Source organism: Hypomesus nipponensis, chromosome 7 (genome assembly GCF_054491055.1).
Source record: "Hypomesus nipponensis isolate SF chromosome 7, ASM5449105v1, whole genome shotgun sequence".
Taxonomy (NCBI): Eukaryota; Metazoa; Chordata; class Actinopteri; order Osmeriformes; family Osmeridae; genus Hypomesus; species Hypomesus nipponensis.
In genome coordinates this window covers 13,815,984-13,834,339 of record NC_140367.1, presented here as the reverse complement: position 1 = coordinate 13,834,339, position 18,356 = coordinate 13,815,984, and the positions used below count along the sequence as shown (strand labels likewise).

Here is an 18,356-nt window from a genome sequence, read left to right as displayed (position 1 = left end):
TTACACTTAATTACGGTTTAGAAGTGCAAGTTATTAGTCAAGTGAAACTTGGTAAAAGGAGGTTGGATTTTCCATGGGTTAAGTGGATTCCTTTAGAGGAGTGACTTCTAAATGTTACCGACGCTGCCACCAGAGTGAGTTATTTTTTCAAAACGAAAGCTAGCTAGCTTTAGTTAGCTTCCGTTACCTAGCAACCTAGCATAATACTCGTAGCAATGCTACTACCTGTTAGTGTTACTTGTTAGCCTCCTAATTGTAAATTTTGAAGCCATACTATAGCGTTTGTCATATAGTTTTTGTTTATCGGAAAATAGTCGGTTGGAATGTTCAGAATCACATGTGTGACGGTACTCTGTGGGGCCCACTTTCGAACGATCACATATACGTGACGCTACTAATTAACGGGTTAACATCGATTCTGTCAACAAAAAAACACAAATTCAATGGCCCCTTAGCAAAATCCTCTTACACCCCTCCCCCATAATGTGCCTTCTTACAATTTAGCAATAACCTACCCCACTAAGACTTCAAACCAATTAATTACACAGCAATTCCTAAATACCTACAATGTGTTTACTGTAGGTATTGCTATGTAGTAACATGGTAGATAATGTGACTTATGTAAAGTGGTGAAACACTTTCCTACGAATATCAATATGTTTTTTACAGTTGTTTTACATTTTTGTTGTGCTTTCAGTCAGGTTACAACATAAAAGAAAGCTTTGCAATTTGCCACTTCCTGTATTCTACCACAATTATTTTAATGAAATTATATTTCAAATGAAAACACTTGATTCAAATAATGCCTGCCATGCGTGTGGTTCAGAGGCAGAACTATTGCCAAAAGCGACTTTCGACTTTAGTTAGGATAATTCCACTCTACATTGTTCACCTGGCAGGTGATAAAATGTCATAAATACAGGCCACACCTCTCTTTTATTCAGGAGGAAGTAAGAATATTCCCATAACTTGTGCTCTTATTGCATTACTGAAATAGTGTGTGACACCCTCATTTTCAATTCTCCACCTCCTGGTAAGGTGAGTTGATGAAGTGAGAGTTATTTGATTTGATATACTGTAAAGTATTTCTAGTGCTGGACGATTATCATAGATTAACTTTGTAATACAATTACAAACCTCGCCACCAGGCTCCTGTATGGTCATTGACACAGTCACTGATCTGCAATTTTGCACTATAGTACTGTATTCCACTTAGGTTAGAATAGGTTATAGGGTTGAAATAGGTTTTATGTGCATTTAGGGTAAGTATAGTCAATTATTTATTGCTATCTGTATATTTTGGAAGTTTCACTTATTTAAGCTCAGCATAGATGTAAATTATGTTCTGTGTACTTATGTTATGTTATGGACATTTCAGAATTGACTCCAAATACATAGCATCAGTCTTAATTTCTCCATATCACTCACCATCTGCCATCAATATTAACCAATATTGTGATGTATTGTTTTGAAGTTATCAATGTATTGTAATGGCTGTATTTTCTGACACACAGACATGATCAAGTCAACTTCCCAAGGGACGGTACTACGGCCTGCATTGATTTGCAGCTTTGTGTTGGTGTGCTCCTTTGTTGTATTTTTTACGTACTACAAACCCAACATCAACTCACTGTTGTGCACGGACAGAGAATCAAATGAGAAAGCTATCTGTGTCTGCCAAGATGGGCTAAATCGAGAGTGGAATCAGACCGAGGTCCTAGACCAAACCACACCACAACCCCAGAAGACAGGCAAGCAGAACTCCCAAGTAATCCTCAGAGTTGACCAGAACCAGACACCATTTTCCTGATCTGGATGTGGCCATTTGGACAATCTTTTGACCTTCATTCATGTGCTGATTTCAATGTTCAAGGTTGTCGCTTGACAGATGACAAAAACCTTTATAATAAATGCACATGGAGTCCTTTTTCATCACCGGGACATCCATGAAGATCTGGGCAACATGCCACAATATCCACGTCCCTGGTTCCAGAAATGGGTGTGGTTCAATCCTGAATCACCTGCCAACTCTAAAAGGTGGCCCAAGTCTGATAACCTGTTTAATATGACCTCAAATTATCGACAGGATTCCTCTGTACCTGTTCCTTATGGATCCTTAGTTGAGGTAACAGCTGTGGACAAACACTTTGAGCTGCCAACAAAGAATAAATTGGTGTGCTGGATTGTGAGCAACTGGCTTCCATCCTTCAGAAAAGTTCAGGTCTACAATGAGCTGAGTAAGCATGTAAAAGTAGAGGCCTTTGGACGACAGTTTGGTACATACGTAAACAACGAAGACTATACAAAAACCATTTCTGGATGCAAATTTTACCTGTCCTTTGAAAATTCAGTCTTCAAAGACTACATCACTGAGAAGTTGTACAATGCCATGAGTTTGGGAGCTGTCCCAGTAGTTTTGGGCCCATCCAGGCAAAACTATGAGGAATTCATTCCAGCAGACTCCTTTTTTCATGTGGATGACTTCACCAATCAAAAGGAATTGGCTGATCGGCTGCTTTTCCTTGACAAGAATGATGAAGAGTACATGAAGTACCACAGCAGGAGGAAAAACTATAAAGTTAAGGGATGGTATTTTGGACTTGAACATGCATGTCGGTCATGTGACTACATTAGACGGGAGAAAAGACACAAAGCTATTAACAATCTAAATCAATGGTATTGGGGCTGACCAGGCTGTTTGTAGTAATCAAAATGTTTAATGCATGTGGCATGTGCTGTATTGCCAATTATCAGCACTTATTCAGCACATTCCGTGAAATCTGTGGTAAAAAAAAGGGGAAATCTGAACTTAAATCATCACTTTATGCATTGCTTTAGACAAAAGACAGCTGAAAGTGACAAGAAACTGAATCGTGCCATCTGAGGCATAATTTCTAATAATTGGGTGTGCTTTGCCTTTGGCAAGGGCACAACCATTATTATCTCACATTTATAATACGGGTGGATGAAATGAAGCATTCTGATTGGTTGAGAGGGAGTTCCTGGGTGTGCATTACTGAGCGATAAAGTAGGCTACTGTACGCCTTTTTATATTTACCATATGGGGAGCGTTCCATTTTAGTGCGCATTCAAAATAACTAAAAGGTCGCTGAAGAAAAAGACTGTCTACTAGTACTGGTGTTCAGCTGTTTATTGGTTAGCAAGCTAGACTAGCAACATTCGGTTAATTGTTGAGCAGTAATATTGCATAAATGCAATGCATAAAATCATTTCAGTTTTCTCTGCCCTCAGCGCTTTCGCAATCAAAGCTGCACCATCACCGTGGCTTCCACACTGCCTCTTTTGTGTGACTCACACATTTTTTAAATGTATTTCAGCTTTCGGGTATTTTTCTCATTTCTGTATTTTCAGCAGTAAAAAAAAATAAAAAAATCAAAAACGTAAAGGATACGTAAAGGATATCAATGGTTTCAGCAGAGTCCTGGGTCTCGGAAAATATCCTTATTTTTTGGATTGGACGTAGAGTTTTGCGTCTAGGTTAACTTGTTTGAGGTGTGGATTCTAGCTACATTTCTCATAATCGAGCTAGCGTGATGGCTCTCCATAACTAGGCTAATAACGGTTCGACTTTTTTTCCACAATCGACCAAATTGGTCAAACAAGGTATGTACATTGAGCTTAAAGTGTACATAATCTAGCTAGATCGTTTTTATTTTAGCAAGTTTTAGAGAAATCTGCAAAAATCGAGGCGCGACTGTCATAGCTGACCGTCACGAACAGCCAAACCAGGTCTGGGGTACAGTAACGCTAAGTGTTTGCTTCAGCTGGAGTTAATCCTACGAACAAACGCTTCGTAACTGGAAAGCTTTTACTTTTAATTGACAATATTGAACACAGACGTAAAGTAACTTGTCTTTACTCTAAATGACTTCTCCGTTTTCAATTTGAAGTAGTAGATCTACATACCACTTTGACACACTTGCAAGAAATGATCCGCTGGTTAGATGTAGCAGGATATTGTTATTTACTATTTTAAAAAAAAGTCACCAGGGACAATGACAACATCAGCAACCCTGCACTATGAATTATTATTTTGATTTCATCTTAAATTAAGTGTCTGAACAGGACTGGGTGTGCAGGCACGCATGATTAGTTTCTCTGTCTTGAACCTGAAACCTAGATTGTAGGTTAAAAATGTTGCCAATGACCAACGGTTGCTACGTTTTTCCAGCAAGTTCAAGTCATTCCAGTGTTGTCCTTTTACCTTCAAATTCGTTCAACCCAGACTTCAGCAACTGGTTTTCTGCTAAATTTTCAAATTTTCTTGCAACTCATCTTTCTGAAATATTCCCCTTTGTTTTGCATTTTTCTTCTTCTTTTCTGTACTTTTCTGCCTTCATCTTGCTGCAGGTCCTTTCTAACATACATTTCAGGCTTTTTAAAACTCCAGCAAATAATTTTCTGCTAAATTTTCACATTTGTATGCATCGTTTCTCTTTTCTTTTTTCACTTTTTCTTCTCTTTTCTGTAGTTATATGCCTTCGTCCAGCTCCAGCCCCTATTTAAAATACCTTTCGGGAACTTTGAAGCTTCAGCTTATAACTTTCTAAAAAAATTAAAAATGTTCAGCTTTTTTAGCATGGTCAACTTTCCCCATTCAGGTTTTCAGCATTCTCACTGCTGTTTCGCAGGAACAGCCTTTTCTAGCATTCTCACAATTGTTTTTCAACTTCTCAGTTCTTCCGTAGGTTTTTTGGCCTTTAATTAGTCCTGCATACTTTCACCGATTCCTACAATTTTGGAATCAAAACGTTCAGCTCCTTCAGGAGATGTTGGCTATGACTTGTGGTATTTCTCACTGTGACAGAACGCAAGGCGTCCGCCACGTAAAGCAGTGATTTTATGGCAGTCCAGGATAAGGCATAATGTATGTGTGAAATGTGTCATGTCAATATGGTGTTATAGGGGGGAAAACCGGGTGAGCATGTTGATTGATGGTTAATTGATTGATTGTTAATTGAGTGTTAATTGATTGTGACGCATGTCAGATGGTATCGCCCAGGTGAATAAAGGTGTGCCGCACAGCTCAGGGAGAGGGGCTGGTTGGCAGGAGCATGTTCTATGAGAGGAATTGTTATGCAGAATAAAAGCCTATTTCGTTTATGGTAGTCCTGCGGTGCTTGCGTGCCTTCTTCATCTCTGACCAAAACGACTGCTCGGGTGCACTCTTTCACACTCACTTTTTAAAGAATTAAGGTTTTGGTGCAAATTATTGTCCCATTAAAAGTAATGGTAAATCCTTTCAAATCATTAAAAAGCTTTCTCCTCTTTCAAACTTAACTACTTCAGCATACTTTCAGCTAGAGACACCATTCAAATGACACCTTTAAAATGTTCACAAGACATTCAGCTATTCCCAAATGATTCAGCTTTTTCAAATATTCAGCCAATTTTGAATCGTGACAGTTTTAAATACATGAAAAATTTAGCTCCATGATTTTTCTGTGGCACACTGCTGGCTGCTCTTTTTCTGATATTCAACTAAATTGTCAAACAAATTCCTCTGATGTTCATATAGTTTAACTTACAGAAACAAGTTATGTAGGAAACCTTGTCCTCTTTCAGCCAATGTCACTATTAAAGAGCTCAGATTTTCAGCTTTGAGCCTTGAAGTGAGAGCAGCCTTTCAAATTGTCTCACTAACTTCAATGGAGAGGTGGGTGTACATGTCTCATAATCGAGCTAGCGCGATGGCTCTCCATAACTAAAACATTTTCAACTTTGTCTCCACAATCGACCAAATTGGCCAAACAAGGTATGTAGCCTACATTGAGCTTAAAGTGTACATAATATAGCTAGATCATTTTTATTTTAAGCATTTTTAACAGAAATCTGCAAAAATCGAGGCTCGATTGTCATGGCTGACCGTCACGAACAGCCAAACCAGGGCTGGGGTAAGTGTTTGCTGCAGCTGTGTTAATCCTACGAACAAACGCTTCGTAACTGGAAAGTTGGTACTTTGAATTGACGGTATTGAACACATGTAAAGTAAATTGTCTTTACTCTAAATATCTTCTCCGTTTTCAATTTGAAGTAGTAGATCTATCTTATGTAGGAAATTTTCCTTTACTACCTCTCTAGCTTCAAACCTTCGGTTATTTGCAAGCCTACGGTGTTAATACATACTGTACCACTTTGACACACTTGCAAGAAATGATCCGCTGGTTAGATGTAGGATTATCTTGTTATTTACATATAAAAAACTCACCAGGGACAACGACAACATCGGCAACCCTACACTATGAATTATTATTTTGATGTAATCTCAAATTAAGTGTCTGAACAGGATTCGGTGTGCATGCACGCATGATTGGTTTCTCCTCCGTCTTGAGATTCTAGGTTAGAAATGTTGCCAGTTTGTTGCCAATGACCAACGGTTGCTACGTTTTTCCAGCAAGTTCAAGTCATTCCAGTGTTGTCCTTTTACGTTAAAATTTGTTCAACCCGGACTTCGGCAACTGGTTTTCTGCTAAATGATCACATTTTCCTGCAGCTCATCTTTCTGAAATTTTCCCCTTTTTGTTTTGCATTTTTCTTCTTCTTTTCTTCTGTTTTCTGCCTTCATCTTGCTCCAGGTCCTTTCAAAAATACATTTCACTAGCCTGACGTTATCATACTCATAATTCTAGTCAGAATATGAGTCTGAAAGCTCTCTGTTGGGCTGTGACTACGGGGCGTGTTTCAACCAAACTCGTAAAACAAATGCCTCTTCGCTCAATTGGATAGACCTACAACCAATCAGAGCAACGTAATATATTGTTTGTTGAAAACTAATTCAACCCAAGGGCTCTTTCGTGACGTTGATTACATTACTGTTGATCATCTGTCCATCATCGTATAAAGCCCACCCTGGCAATTTCATAGATAGATTTTTAGATTTTAAAATTTCATAGAATGATAGTCGAACTGGAGCTAAGAGTCAGAACCCTCTTAGATATCAGAAAGACCGAAGACTTTATAGATTCCATGCTACCTAGCCCGGAGGCTAAGCTACTGGCTAATGAGCCATCCTTGGAACCAGCTTTCTTTCCACCGAATGAGTCATGGCCTGCTCTCGGCTCTAAACCAAAGAGGCCCAGCGCCGCTTCTACCTTCATCGGAGTTGGGACTGTCACCAAGGATAAAAAGCGAGGCAGAGACTCTTCCCACATCACCTCTCCTCCTGTCCCACTCAGAAACAGATTTGAACCACTGGGAACTTTCTCTCCCTTGTGTGTGTAATCCATGGCGAAGAGGCACAGGAGTGCTAGCCACGCAGCTTACAAACATGAAGGGCCCAGATCGCCGACACACCATGATGGTAGCTACTACACACATGCAAATCCAACACATCATCGTCTGCTGCGACCAGGAGTCGCCCATTTTACTCCAAGCCCCTCTAGGACCACTCGGGGTGCTGTTCGACCCCCTATCAAGCCTAATCAGACAACAATACCACAGGATTATCAAGATCCAAGGTATGCTAAGACTACCCACAGCCCATCAGCACTTAGAAGAGCTAACGCTGCTAGCACTAAAGAATCTACTACTAGCACTGACACAGTGGTTAACCTTGGTTTAGCACAAAGTCCTATCTTTGCTAACCCAAATAAGCTAAGAACTGGCTCCGCAGCTAATGATAAGGCAAACACTAGAAATGCAAACACAACACCACATATGACCACTATCTTGATTGGAGATGCCATGACAGCACATGTTAAACTGGCAAACACAGAAAATATTTGTCTTAGCAACACATCTGTCGAGGAACTGTCGTCAGAGGAACAAGCGATCCTCAACAATAAACCAAACAACCCTAAGATTATCATCCACACTGGCTCGTTTGATATCCTACACAAGAAAACTGGCACTGACATACTTAAAAAACATTTCACCCAGCTACTGAACACACTCAACAGATATCAAGATGTATTCATCAGTGGACCGATTGCATGTTTTCGCAGAGGAAAAGAAGCCTTCAGTCGACTACTATCTTTCAACACATGGTTGGCATCTGTCTGTCTGGCACACAAACTGACATTTATTGATAATTTCAATGTGTTCTGGAACTGTGCAGACCGTTTTCAAGCTGACGGACTCCACCCAAACCGTAGAGGATCTCGACTACTAACAGCAAACATCAGTCACGTGCTCCTGACCACAAATCAAGTTTCTCTCCCTATCCCTGTTGTGTCAAAGCTGACTGACGCATCCCAATCAACCTCCCATGGAACAGAACAGAACATTCAAACAGCCTCCTTCAAGGTCATGGGTCCTGCACAGATCTGTACCCCCTAGATGAACTCCGTTGTGATGGAACAGCTCAGTGTCATAGACTTTCTCCAAGAAACGGTACTCTAGGACAGCCACCATGCTATTTTATTAGACATACCAGTCATCATCACAAACAGAAAATGGCATGGTAAAATGCATGGTTACAAACCTGAAACTAGTGTTAGAAGTCACAGAGCTATCCATATTCTTCCAACAGATTTATCAACACCTGTTTTATCTGTTAATACCCCACAGATGAAACTGGCCCTTCTAAATGTTAGATCACTAAATAACAAAACATTTCTAGTTAATGATCTGATCAAAGAAAACAACTTAGACTGCATCTGTCTAACAGAAACCTGTCTAAACAATACACAGCAACAGCAACTCTGATAGAAGCGTGTCCACCCGATTACAGCTTTCACCAAGTTTCTAGGAAATCAAAAAAAGGTGGAGGAGTCGCGGCTATTTTCTCCTCTAAACTGTTGTTCAAAATCACTGAGCTAGGTGAATTCACATCATATGAATATCTTGCTATAGAGCTCAAAACCGAATCAATACTTTTTGTTATTATATATCGGCCACCCAAGCACTCGCCAATATTCATACAAGAATTCTCTGAACTATTATCACTATGTGTCACTAGATATGACAAAGTAGTTTTAAACGGAGACTTAAATATCCAAGTAAATAAAAAAGCAGACCCAAGAACTATTGAGCTCTTAAATCTCCTTGACAGTTTCAATCTAATTCAACACATAACAGACCCAACACACCGGCACGGAAACACACTAGATCTAGTGATATCAACTGGACTAAATATCAATAATATTTCAATAACTGATCTACCCCTCTCAGACCACCATTATATACTTTTTAATGTGGAAATTATCCTAACAAAAAACCCAAAACAATTCTTAGTCCAAAGAAGAAATTGACGATACAGCTATGATGACATTTTCTGAACAATTTGCTCTATATGAGCCAACTAGTCATGAGTGCTCTCTGAATGAAATGGTAGAGAACCTCAATGATGCACTATTATCTGTGTTAGACTCTGTTGCACCACTGTAAACCAAAAAGAAATCCACAAGCAGAACCTCCCCATGGCTGAGAAATAAAAATTTTAGTGAAAGAAAAGAAAATTCCGTGCAGCAGAGAGAAAATGGAGGAAAACAAAGATCACTATCCACTACAATATCTACAAAGATACACTAACCACCTATAACAAAACCATCCGTCTAGCAAGGAGAGAATATTTCTCCAACATTATTACGGAAAATGCCAGAAATTCCGGAGTTCTTTTCTCCACCATTGACGAGCTGCTAAACACTGTCCCTGTCCCACCCCCATCCTCAGCAGTTAAATGTGAAGAGCTTGCTTTGTTCTTCAAGAACAAAATAACTTTGATCAGAGCTAGTATTATTAAAAGTGGGGTCGAAACTGACATCAGTAGATTCTGCAACATAACCATGAGCACATTTACTTGTATCACACTTAGTGAACTTTCCAAAATTGTCAGCGAATCTAACTCCACAACCTCAGATATTGATCCTATACGCACAACATTCTTTAAGCGAGTGTTTGATAGTGTCTCAGGTCCGGTGCTAGAGATTATAAACACATCCCTTAGAACTGGCGTCTTCCCAGATGCCTTCAAAACAGCTGTTGTAAAGCCCCTATTAAAGAAACCCAAATTGGATAACAGTCTACTTGCAAATTACAGACCAATATCAAACCTTCCATTTATTAGTAAAGTACTGGAAAAGATAGTTTTAGTCCAATTAAATTATTTTCTTGAAGAAAATAACATCCTGGAAGTCTCGCAGTCAGGTTTCAGGAAATATCACAGTACTGAAACTGCTCTCACCAAAATAATTAGCAACCTCAGACTAAACTCTGATGCAAATAAAGTCTCGATCCTTATCCTGCTAGATCTCAGTGAAGCATTTGATACCATTGATCACGACATCCTAATCAATAGACTGGAAAAGCTTATTGGGTTCACGGATAGTGTATTGAACTGGATAAAATCATATATCACAGCAAGGAAGTTTTATGTTAGTTTAGGAGACCATAGGTCCAAGAAACATGAGAACTGCTATGGGGTTGCTCAAGGAAGCTGCTTGGGTCCATTACTTTTTTCTCTTTATGTCCCGGAGTGGTAACATATAATCAGAGAACATAACATAGATTCCCATAGCTATGCGGATGACACACAACTATATATATCCACTGAACCCAATGATGCAACGGCCATCAATTCCATTAACAACTGCCTGTTGGCAATAAACAAATGGATGAATGATAACTGTCTTAAATTAAATGAAGACAAAACCAAAGTCCTATTATGTGGCCCCAAATCCAAAAGAGAGATGCTTACTAAGAATCTGGGAGGCTTAACCCCCTGTCTTAAACCAGAGGTGACGAGTCTTGGTGTAATCCTGGACTCAGATTTGAATTTCAACTCTCACATAAATAAAGTGACCAAAACAGCTTTGTTTCACCTGAGGAATATAGCAAAGGTACGACCATTCATAAACCAAAATGATGCAGAGAAGTTAATTCATGCTTTTATATCCAGCCGGCTGGACTACTGTAACGCACTTTTCACTGGTCTTCCCAAGAAAACCACTGAAAGACTACAGCTCATTCAAAATTCTGCAGCTAGATTATTAACCAAAACTAAAAGGAGAGAACACATCAGTCCTATCCTAGCTACTTTACACTGGCTCCCTGTCACTTTCAGAATTGACTTTAAGGTCCTTTTCCTCACATACAAAGCTCTACACGGACAAGGACCTAGTTACATTGCTAACTCCCTTATAAACTACACACCAGCTCGAACACTGCGATCATCAAATGCAGGCCTATTAGAGGTCACCAGAAGCAGTCATAAGAAGATTGGTCATTCGGCCTTTGCTACAAATTACCCATAAATATTAGGGAAGCAAACACGCTAGACATTTTTGAAAGACAGCTTAAAACCTACCTTTTTACTGAAGCATTTAAGTAATTTATCTCAGAAGTGTTTTACTACTTCTATTAGTTATATTATTGTTGCTATTTTAATTATGACTTATCACTTGTATTATTGTTTTTATAGTTTTTATTGATTTTATGTAAAGCACCTTGAGCTACAATTCTTGTATGAGTCTTACTTACTTACTTACTTCATTGGTCCGTCCCGATCCTGGTTTTATGTAGTTGTTCCCAATTTGAGACCCTCCAGACCCAACTTCCCGACCAAATTGTTTTGTGGGCGGGGAGAAGTTGGGCTGGCAGCCAGGCTAACATTTCACAGCAGTATCTTCCAACTGCCAGTACTTCTGCATTTTTTCCCTCTTTTCTGTACTTTTCTGCCTTCATCTTGCTGCAGGTCCTTTCTAACATACATTTCAGGCCTTTTAAAACTCCAGCAAATATTTTGTTGGTAAATGTTCACATTTGTATGCATTGTTTCTCTTCTTTCTGATTTTTTTCACTTTGTTTAGCATTTTTCTTCTCTTTTCTGTAGTTGTATGCCTTCGTCCAGCTCCAGCCCCTATTTAAAATACCTTTCGGTCGCTTCGAAGCTTCAGCTTATAACTTTCTGAAAATGTTCACAATTTTCAGCTTTTTTAGCATGGTCAGCTATCCACATTAAGGTTTTCGGCATTCTCACTGCTGTTTCGCAGGAACAGCCTTTTCTAGTTATTATTTATTTTTCGCCCCCCTAAACCTTCGTCAATATTTGGACTACTATAGACAACCTAGGTGTCAAACGTTTCGTCTTGGTAGCCATTGAGTTGCTTGTATTGAGATTTACGTTTAGTAGAAATTAAAGTTTTTGTGGCGAAAAGTGAAACTAACGGTGGCTAACGCCACTAACGTCATGACAACTCGCGTGACTATGGCCGAATCCCAATACTCCCCCTTCCCCCTTCCCCTTAATTTACCCCTAGCCCTTGGCCCTCGAAACTAAGGGGTAAGGGCTACATAGCCCTAAGAAATGGGACACCACTTGGTTACAGGTACGTCATCTAGCACGTATCGATATCTCCAAAGCAAGTAGTGTTATGCACTGATTTAAACGAAATTCGCTGCTAATGGAGTTTACTTTAAACTGTAGACATGGTAGTCAAAGAAATGCGGGACTGTTGTGCAATTCAGCACTGTAATATTAGCGTACCAAACTAGCGATTTTTAGAAACGTTTCAATTAGGAAAATGGTTGCAAATATATATGTTCATGACTGTATATAACACAGTCATATCAATTAATTAAGCCGAAAATATTATATTTAGCGGACTCTGGATGATCTGGCCGCCATTGTTGCCGGTCGCGCAGTTTTCACATAGCCCTCGGTTTCAAGTAAGCTCCCGACCTCACTTGGTTTTAAGGGGTGTATACCCCTTAGTCTTAGCCCTTCCCCTAGCTCAAAAAGAGTATTGGGACACCACTAGCTCTCACGGGAACGCTCAAAACGAAGGGGAAGGGGTAAGGGGAAGGGGTAAGGGGGAGTATTGGGATTCGGCCTATCTCTAGCAGAACATTAGTTTAGCAGCTCGTTAACTTCTGGGAGATGTACGGTGGCCCTGAAGTGCAAATCACACCCCCTAATATGAGTACATCCCCCAAATGAAAACACTCCCCCCGAATACGAGTCAACTCCCCCCAAATCGGATGACTTGTTCACCTCCCCCCAATACAAAAACACGCTCCCCCAAATGGAAAAGGACATTACAACAACTCAAAAACACATTACATTAACTCTGAACGGAAAGGGTAAGTACTACACTTTAGCGCTGATTGGATGCAGTAGGCTAACTAACAAGAAATATGAAAATTGATGACAGAAGTACAAAATGCAATAGCCTGGCAGAGTTACGTGCACCAGAACATTTGTTTGGCTATCGAAGAATGTAACAAATAATAGGCTACTTAGGCAAAAGTATTTCGAGTTAAATGTAAAAATCAATAGACAAACAACTATATCCTGGTCCACGTTACTCTGTGATTGTGGCATTTCGTTCTTCTGTAGTGGACTATTAGTTTTTTCTTCTGAAAAGTCCTGCCTTCAACTGCGTTAGCGTGCGGCTACTTATATTGTGAAACGTTAACAGCAAATCATAGATTATTTCATAGGAATGACCCTGATTAAAATAAAGAGTAGTGTCATGACTCTGAATTGTAAACATTAATGTTTCCTCTTTCCTTCCAACCAAAACGATCAAGTTCATGATAATGACAGAGTTACCTGAACTAGTTGTTTGGCTATGTTTAACACGCAATTTATGCATTTGCATACGTAGTCTATGCTACATGCTTTGATGCCCAAATAAATGTCCTGGTGCACGTAACTCTGTCAGGCCATTGCATTGTTTACTTCTGACGATCAATTTCTTAGCCTATCATCCAATCAGCGCTAAAGTGTAGTACCTACCCTTCCCGTTCAGAGTTAATGTAATGTCGTTTTCCATTTGGGGGAGCGTGTTTTTGTATTGGTGGGAGGTGAACAAGTCATCCGATTTGGGGGGAGTTGACTCGTATTCGGGGGGAGCGTTTTCATTTGGGGGATGTACTCATATTAGGGGGTGTGATTTGCACTTCAGGGCCACCGTAGAGATGGCTAGGCTAACTGCTTTACTGCAAGGCAGCTGCAGAAACGCCACAAGCAAAGAGGCCTGGGTGATAACTATTTGCTCATTTTACTTTGTGATATGACACACAATTGTGATGTGTAATGTACAGTATAAAGTAATGTTATTAAGGAAGTACATTAACTTTCGGAAACAGTAGGCTACTATTTCACTGAAGCATTAGTATCGTGACATTAGGCCCTGTTGCCCGGGTAACACATACTACAGCGGTCTATGATGCATCTGTTTTCAATCGTTAAAATAAACATTCCTCACAAATACATTTTCGTTGTAGGATTTATTATGCCATAAGATTACAAGTAAACGATTTTTGAGTGAAATTATCATTACCTGTGGTTTCAAACCAGTGTAGCTCACTGTTGTAGCCTAGTCTAGTATAGCTAACAAAAACATCTCCACGGCTGTTTTACACATGTTTGGCACTACCCTTATGGTAGGCTTCTTCGCTTCAAATAATGATGTTGCTATAAATAATGATGTAAACCGAGACCACTGCCCAGCTAACACAGTTACGTTGCCCTTACGTTGCCGCAACGTCACTCGTTGACCAAACTTACAACGTTGCGGCAACGTGGAAAGTGAAAGACGCCATGAGGTAACGGCAACGTCACCAAAGCACGTTGCCAGTCCGTAACCGCAACGTCGTAGCAACGTTATTTTCCGACGTTGCCAGTCCGTAACCGCGACCTCCTAGCAATGTTATTTTCCGACGTTGCCAGTCCGTAACCGCGACCTCCTAGCAACGTAATTTTGTGACGTTGCCAGTCCGTAACCGCGACCTCCTAGCAACGTAATTTTGTGACATTGCCAGTCCGTAACCGCGATCTCCTAGCAACGTAATTTTGTGACGTTGCCCGTCCGTAACCGCGACCTCCTAGCAACGTAATTTTGTGACGTTGCCAGTCCGTAACTGCAACGTCAATTAAGAAACCTATATTTCTCAATTCTACTGCTTATATTAGGGCGGTTCATATGCAGAACTCATATGCCCAAAATGCTACTTGTTCTTGTATAATAGGCTACATGGTAGCCAACTTTAGGAGGACTATGTTTGTGTGATGTGTAGCCTAACTCAAGCATAAACAAGGCAGCATTTCCATGTAACATTCAGTCATTTTATTTCAAACAAAGTGCCAAACAGTGAATTAAAATCTTCTGCCAGTCTCCACTACAGGTCCTGTCTGTTGGCCCTGACAATGAAGCACAAAATAAGTTAGTGTCTTATCAACATAATTGCACATGCAAAAGGGGCTATACAAGTCATAAAAAATCACATCTAGAATAATATACTTCATCAAAAAAAGATTATGGGATTCTAGTTTTTTGTCACATAGCCATGTGAAAGGTTGGATATGGAAGCTGCAATCATGATTCATTCACCTGGCTTGTTTTGAATGGGCTGCCGGGGCGTGTTTGAGTGTGTCCGCTATGAGGAGCTCCACAGCCTTCTCTCCTAGTCCGTCTTCCACTTCATCACAGCATCTGCAATAAGAAGTCATGAACTTATTGTTAGCACCAATTTGAACGTTGAGCCATAGTTCACGGCATCTCAAAACACCTACCACTCTTTCGGAACTCCAGCACCTTAAGGCGCTCCTCAAGGTCTTGGAGTTCAGCCTGTGTTTGGGCCACCTGTAGGTCCATCACTGGCACCTCTTCAACGTGTTTGCCCTGTTGTCGCCTGAATAGGAGAGCCTCTCGCTGGTTCTCCAATGTCTCCATCTTCTGGAACATAAATCAAATGTATTTGTATAGCCCTTTTTACACGCAAGCATATCACAGAGGGCTTCACATACGCCCATAGAACTGCCCCTCAACCAACCTAAACCCTCAAGGATGAGGGTTAAACTAATGTGTCTGTCAGTAAAGACAAGTAAAACAAGTTTACAAGAGTTAACATGATTGGCATACACTGTGGTTCTTCTAGATTAGCTGTAACATTGATGTAAATAACACATGTTACCTTGAATGGTTGTATACAAAGCAATAGTAAGACAACATTTGTTGTTTTGACAAATATGTATCCCCCTGCCACGATCAGAACAACTTAAGTATGCCTTACAATGAGTTGGCAATGCTATTGAGAAGCTTTGAGTGTCTTATATTTGCACTTGCCTGGCTGCCAGCTGTTTTCCTGGACCCCATATGGGTTCTCCTCCACCAGACCAGAGTTGACACCTAGGGGTCTGGTGATGCAAAAGTTTTCAGTCATGCTTTTGCTTCAAAACATAGCCTTTAGGGTTGCCATGGTTCATACAATTATTGCCACTGTTAAAAACGGTCACATTACTTTACCATAATTTCCCAGGGACACAGTGCTAGGCCGTGTGACGGTGGTAGGATACTCTGTACAGAAATTAAAGTGGAATGTAGTTTAAGTACATAGTATTAGCATTTTGATATAAATATAAAAGGATCAGCATCGCACATGTGTGATCGTTCGAAAGCAGGGCCCCACAGCGTAGCGTCGCACATGTGTGATTCTGAACATTACAACCGACTATTTTCCGATAGACAAACAATGTGACAAACGCTATAGTATGGCTTCAAAATGTACAATTAGTAGGCTAACAAGTAACACTAGCAGGTAGGAGCATTGCTACGAGTATTATGCTAGGTTGCTAGGTAACGGAAGCTAATAAAAGCTACCTAGCTGCCGTTTTGGAAAAAAACTCACTCGTGGAAGCGTCGGAAACATTTAGAACTCACGCATCTTAAGGTTAAAACAAATAAACGTATCCAAAAACAGATGGCATGTACAAATTGGAAGAATTAGTGACATGATACTTTTATAGACGCCATTGCTGTGCATTGCGTATCCGACTGATCTCAAAACGTGATCAGCCACGCGCTAGCTCCAGTCTTCCAGGGCTAAATAAACTATTTTCGGACAAGGTTTTTTCCAACAGTTCTGAACGTTTATTTTCACTGATTCTTTTGTGGTTGATTTGTGAGACGCTAAACTTTGTATTTTCAGTATTTAACTTTCTGGAGGGTTTAGCCTTAACTCTACAGTACATTATACTAGCTTTACTACTAGGTAGTAGCTAGCGAAATCCTAACGTAAACAATGTTAATCTGAAACACATAACCAGGCTTAATAGCCTGAATTTCAAACCTATACGTAGTAGCATGTTCCATCCAATTTCAGAAAATATGTTTATATATATATCTATTTCTGTACAGAAACTCACCTTTGAAGTAGCTAATTTCCAGTTGAAATCCATGAGTTCAAGACGTTTGAATCCCAGCAAACTCTTTTCTGAAATCCCAGTTTCAGAGATGCGTTGAAATGGGCATGCGCAAAGTTGTTGCTCAGGGGCGGACTGAGGGGCAGCTCGGTTTGCTAAGGAAGAATTGTATATATTCTGTGATGACTTGTCATTGGTAATAAAACTTAAGAATCGCTTGCCTTTTGGTCACATTTAACAATATTGTATTACAAAATTATTGCAGCTCAAATTTGCATTGTGTGTCATACAGCTTTAGTATGCTGGACAAAGAATGTTTGCTTAATCATGTTAAACATCACACACTGATTGCTTTTGTACATGTAAAGAATGAAATACTTATATTTTAATATAGGCCTAAGGCTAAGAATATAAGAATTATATTCCAAATTCAGTCTTTTATTTAAAGCTATGTTCCTGCATATGAGAAAATTGATGACCATGCTGGGGCTGAGCTGCACATGAATTACATACATTGTATACATTTATATAATATTGTGTGATTGAAATTAATGTAGACTGGCTACATTACAAAAGAGTCAGAACTGAGAGCAGTCCAGTGTGATCTCTCCACGGATAAACCACTGCACTCGAGATCCGTTGTCCTGCGACCAAAGAGCGACTAAACGGCAACTTAACCCATGGTACCAAAATGAATCCAGCCGACCAAGGGACAACGTCACCGACCAAGGTACGACGTCGCGGCAATGTTGTCCACGGAGCCAAAACTAACGTAACCAGCCGACCAAGGTACAACGTTGCGGCAACATTGTCCATGGGACCAAAAAATAACGTAACAAGCCAACCAAGGTACAACGTCGCGGCAACGTTGCCCACGGACCTAAAAATAACGTAATCAGCCGACCAAGGTACAAAGTTGCGGCAACGTTGTCCATGGGACCAAAAAATAACGTAACCAGCCGACCAAGGTACAACGTCGCGGCAACGTTGCCCACGGACCGAAAAATGACGTTACCAGCCGACCAAGGTACGACGTCGCGGCAACGTTGTCCATGGGACCAACTGGCAACATCCCCTTTATAACGTTGCTACGATGTTGCCACGACGTTGCCAGAAGGTAACGTTGCGGGTTACCAACTGAGCACCTACTGGCAACGTTGCCGCAACGTCATGTGTTAGCTGGGTGAGCCCTCAAAGAAAATATAAGGTCAAAGAAACAAAAGAAAGGTTTGAGGTTACTCTGAAAATA

At 40.2% G+C, this 18,356-nt stretch overlaps 1 protein-coding gene and 1 pseudogene across 5 annotated transcripts; one reads left to right on the top strand and one right to left on the bottom strand.

Moving 5' to 3' along the window:
• Nucleotides 1–1,516: 1,516 nt before the first annotated feature.
• On the top strand, nucleotides 1,517–2,689 carry LOC146276894 (4-galactosyl-N-acetylglucosaminide 3-alpha-L-fucosyltransferase 9-like; annotated as a pseudogene).
• A 12,320-nt stretch (nucleotides 2,690–15,009) lies between these two features.
• Nucleotides 15,010–17,983, bottom strand: LOC146276893 (uncharacterized). Of its 5 annotated transcripts, XR_014762475.1 has the most exons (6): nucleotides 17,111–17,967; nucleotides 16,212–16,262; nucleotides 16,032–16,102; nucleotides 15,479–15,641; nucleotides 15,297–15,398; nucleotides 15,010–15,106 (listed from the first exon to the last, which is right to left on the bottom strand). XR_014762475.1 is itself a non-coding variant. In XM_084701703.1 (5 exons), the coding sequence occupies exons 1-5, from the start codon at nucleotides 17,141–17,143 to the stop codon at nucleotides 15,085–15,087; spliced, it is 279 nt and encodes a 92-aa protein (XP_084557829.1). In that variant the 5' UTR covers nucleotides 17,144–17,983; the 3' UTR covers nucleotides 15,010–15,084. The 5 variants fall into 5 exon arrangements, 2 of the variants coding, with proteins under 2 accessions (XP_084557829.1, XP_084557830.1); XR_014762476.1 differs by lacking the exon at nucleotides 17,111–17,967 and having other exon boundaries at nucleotides 15,479–15,638; nucleotides 16,212–16,581; XR_014762474.1 differs by lacking the exon at nucleotides 17,111–17,967 and having other exon boundaries at nucleotides 16,212–16,577.
• Nucleotides 17,984–18,356: the final 373 nt, after the last annotated feature.